The sequence below is a fragment of the Halichoeres trimaculatus genome, unplaced genomic scaffold (assembly GCF_033239565.1).
Source record: "Halichoeres trimaculatus isolate MK-OKI-2021-1 unplaced genomic scaffold, fHalTri1.1 fHalTri1_scaffold_25, whole genome shotgun sequence".
Lineage (NCBI taxonomy): Eukaryota > Metazoa > Chordata > Actinopteri > Labriformes > Labridae > Halichoeres > Halichoeres trimaculatus.
This window is the reverse complement of record NW_027437203.1, coordinates 1,294,359-1,298,580: the sequence shown is the minus strand read 5'-3', so window position 1 is coordinate 1,298,580 and position 4,222 is coordinate 1,294,359. Positions and strand designations below refer to the sequence as shown.

The following is a 4,222-nucleotide window of genomic DNA, read 5'->3' as shown; positions in this document are numbered from 1 at the left end:
AGCATGGTTCCTTCACAAATCCCTGTCATCATGGGGAACAGAAAAAAACACACCTTCCACAGACAAAGAAATCCATAAAACCTTTCTGCCCTTCAGATATGTGGTTTAAATGCCTTCTCTATTACCTTTGGTCTATGGAACAGTCAGTCCACAGTAAATAAAACTGAACTCATCAGTTCAATGAGAAAACTCTCGAATATTCAGGTCCTAGCTCTGACTGAGACATGATCCGCCCAGAAAACACAACACCAGCTGCACTCCCTGTGTCCTCAAATTTCTGTCACACACCTCGCTCTGCTAGACGAGGGTCAGGCATGCTTATTCCAGACAGTCATCCCTGATGATGGCACACCATTGATTGTCATGAGAGAATGAACATTCACATTGACAAGACATAGGCAAATGATTTTCTAACACTCCTGTCCTCAAACTGGTCCTTTCTCCTCCAACTCACAAAGCTGGCAAAATCCTTGACTTGGTGCTGACTTGTAACTGCTCCACAGCAGAAGTGAAAGTTACCCCACTACACCTTTCAGACCATTTTTTTGTAAAATTCTCTGCAGCTTTCCTTCAAACACAGGTACCCTTGAAGATGGTTTCCTTCCGCAGAAACCTGAGGTCCCTTGCAGCAACACAGCTGACTGATGCAGTGTCCTCCACCATGCCCGACCACTGTCAGTTCTCTTTGCTGTCCGCTAATCAGGCTACAGACACACTCTGTTCCTCTCTGGTATCTGCTCTGGAAAAACTCTGCCCCCTGGTGTCAAAACCACCTAAGACAAAGCCACCTAGTCCTTGGCTCTCTGGCTCTTTTGCTCTTTTAAAGGGCAACTCCGGTTTTTTGACACCTGGACCTTATTTATAGGTGTGTGCATGCTCATATACTAACTCAGACAAACATCGTGCAGCTCGGAGTCCTTCAGAAGTTATTTAGATCCAGCTGATTTTAGCTGCACTTAGCGGGGGCCACGGCAAGGGAGCTTCAGCGCAGGACATAATCTCTGCAATATCGCTCATTACGGCTAATTTTTTTTATATCCATTGCTATCCATTGTTATCGCAAACACACTCCTCTTCTGTTGCCATAGGCGAACACTGTCCACAAGCACACCACCAGTTTGCATTGAGTCGTGGACGTGCTCTTGTTTGTTGTTCTGGAGCCAGCTCTTCGTCTCTCTCCCTCTGCATCCTTCTTTCATGGAGCTCCTCGTCTGTGTACTCAGGCTCAAACCGGTAAGGACAACCGTCAAACTCGAAGTCGTAGTCTGAAGACGGTAGCTGACTTTATGATAACACTGGCGATGGATGAAAAAATATAGCCGAAATGAGCGATTTTGCATAGATTATGTCCCGCGCTGAAGCTCCCTAGCCATGGCCCCCGCTAAGTGCGGCTAAAATCGGTTGGATCTAAATAACTTCTGAAGGACTCCAAGCTGCACGATGTTGCCCTTAAAATAAGAAGGATAGGAGGTCGGTCAGGCTGGACAGCTAGGATACTCCGACGTGTGTGGGGGAGGTGGGCTGTGGGCCCTGGTGCCTGAGGGCTGCCCTCTGTCCTGGAGGTGGGGGCGGCCCTGGTCAGGGGGGAATGTAGGCTTATTATATAAATAATGTTATTGTATTGAAGCTATGACTTTATAATAAAGTGTTTAACTTTAAAAGTCAAGGGGAGCCTTTTACACTTACGGGCTCCCCTTGGAAAAGTGAATGTGTTCTGCACAGTACGGCCAGACCATAATTTTGTTGTCGTGACGCTGAACAGGACAAGGTAAAAAAAAAAAAAAAAAAAGTAAGGAGGTGGTGTCCAGACTTTTCCTGAACTCCAAACCTACATGTCCTCTTGATCCTATACCTACCAGCATCCTGCAGACCATTTTACCCCAAATCAAACCTGCAGTCACACACATTTTCAATTCATCCTTAGAATCTGGGGTCTTCCCCACAGCTTTTAAACCTTTGGCCTGTCTCACTACTGCCTCTCCTGTCAAAAATACTTGAGCGAACAGTCTATAACCAAGTCTCTAAGCATCTACTGAAAAATAACCTGATCATTCAGGTGCGACCACTCCACTGAGACTCCACTCCTGTCAGTCACAGAATCACTGCGACTGGCTCGAGCTACTGGCCAGTCCTCCGTCCTACTACTGCTTGACTTGTATGCTGCTTTTGAGACAGTAAACCATCAAATCCTTCCCTCCACACTCTCTGAACTTGGCATCTCAGGATCTGCGCTGTCGTGGTTCAAGTCCTACCTCACAGACAGATCCTTCAGAGTGTCATGGTGAGGAGAAGTGTCTATATCACATGGCTTATCAACAGGGGTGCCCCAGGGCTCAGTGCTTGGGCCCCTACTCTTTTCCTTATACACCACCTCACTTGATGCAGTGATCCGCTCTCATGGCTTCTGCTACCACAGCTATGCTGACGACACTCAGCTCTTCCTGTCCTTTGCTCCTGATGACATAACTGTCTCGGCTCGCTCATACACCAGCGTGTCTGGCTGATATCTCTACAAGGATGAAGGAACGCCACCTTCAGCTAAATCTGTCCAAAACTGAGCTCATCGTCCTTCCTGCTTGTTCCTCTGTTCAACTACAGATCAATGTTCTGCTTGATTCCAAGCAACTTCTGCCCAAAAACTCTGCCAGAAATCTGGGTGACATAACTGATGACCAGCTGACCTTTTAGGTTCATGTGGCCTCGATTGCTTGGTTTTGTGGATGTGCCCTCTATAACATCAGGAGGATCAGACCCTACCTGACACAACAGGCCACACAGCTTCTGGTACACACCCTTGTGATTTTACGCATTGACTCCAGCAGCCCTCTCTTAGCAGACCTCCCTTCATGTACGTTTAAACCTCTGCAGATTACCCAGAATGCAGCAGCACTTCTGGTCTTTCACCTGCCCAAAAAAGCACACGTCACTCTGCTGTTAATCTCTCTTCACTGGCTTCCAGTAGCCACTTGAATCAAATTCATATCTCTTCTTCTGATTTACAAAACACTGACAAGAACAGTTCCTGCCTACCTAGAGTCCCTCATCCAGGTCTACAGTCCTTCTCGCCCTAAACACTCTGCTTGTGAAAGACGTGTCACAACCCGGCTCTCGAGGCCTAACAAAAATGGACAACACACAGAATAAGCAGTTTTTACAGGGTTTATTTTTCCCTCAAATAAATGCATTGATCAGAAGACTGCAGATGCCACGGACGGACTCCCCACAACTCACGCCTCATGTCTGAGACTTTGCATCACGCCACAAGCGGATTACAAGCGGAGACTGAACAGCCTGGGAGACCGGCCGTACACACCTAGGCGCAGTGGAACACCACCCGGATGCACCTTGCAAAGACAAAAGGAAAAGAGACCGCACACAAAAACAGCAGACCCTGCTGGTGGGAGGGCCTTCACACACCCCTCCTTAGTTCTAAATACCATAACCTACTACTGAAACCCAAATTGATCAATAAAAATAGCATTATCTCTTTGTTAAAAGTCATCCAGTTACCTTTTATCGAAAAACATCTTAAATCTTACCCTCACCTTTTTTTTCTTTGATATGTACAAGAAACAAACCTGACAGTTGTACTCTGCCAACCTCCATTGGAGACCATCACCCCAACTTCAGCAACCTGGTACCACTGGAAACAATTTAAGACGAAAAGAGAGAGATACAAGGGGGTTAGGGGGACAGGTTATTTCAAAAGACTTATTTACTGTGGAGCTCTTGACTCCAGTGGGTCTGTAGGAAAAGGGATAATCTCACAAGCCTGTAATTGGGACACTGCAGTGAATTTAGAAAGGTGAATGGGTTGTGGTTGGAGTAGACCACCACAGGTACAACACCAGAAACAACATAAATGTCAAAATGTCTGAGTGCCCAAACCAACCTTCTTTTTCTATGGTTGAATACTTCAATTGGTAGGTCATTTCTTAGAGAAAAAGCTGACCGTTTCTCCAGACCGAGGTCATCATCCTGCAGAAGGACCGCCCCCACCCCCACGTGACTGGTATCCACCTGAAGGGCTAAAGGAGGATCAAACCGGGGTGCAGCTAATACCAGCACATTACACAGCAGGGACTTGGCTTTCTCAAAGGCCTGCTGACAAACTGGAGACCAGACAAAAGTCGCTTTTGCTCTGAGCAAATCAGTAAGTGGCACTACTACTTCAGAGACTTTTCTACAAAAACTGTGGTAGTAACCCTTGATTGGTCTTGTG

At 46.7% G+C, this 4,222-nt stretch overlaps 1 protein-coding gene across 1 annotated transcript; it reads left to right on the top strand.

Moving 5' to 3' along the window:
• The first annotated feature begins 592 nt into the window (after positions 1-592).
• Positions 593-3,144, top strand: LOC141786299 (putative RNA-directed DNA polymerase from transposon BS). The gene is given in 5 exon segments (XM_074665038.1): positions 593-690; positions 1,791-1,958; positions 1,960-2,049; positions 2,051-2,483; positions 2,485-3,144. Coding segments are annotated over 5 exon segments (1,449 nt in total).
• Positions 3,145-4,222: the final 1,078 nt, after the last annotated feature.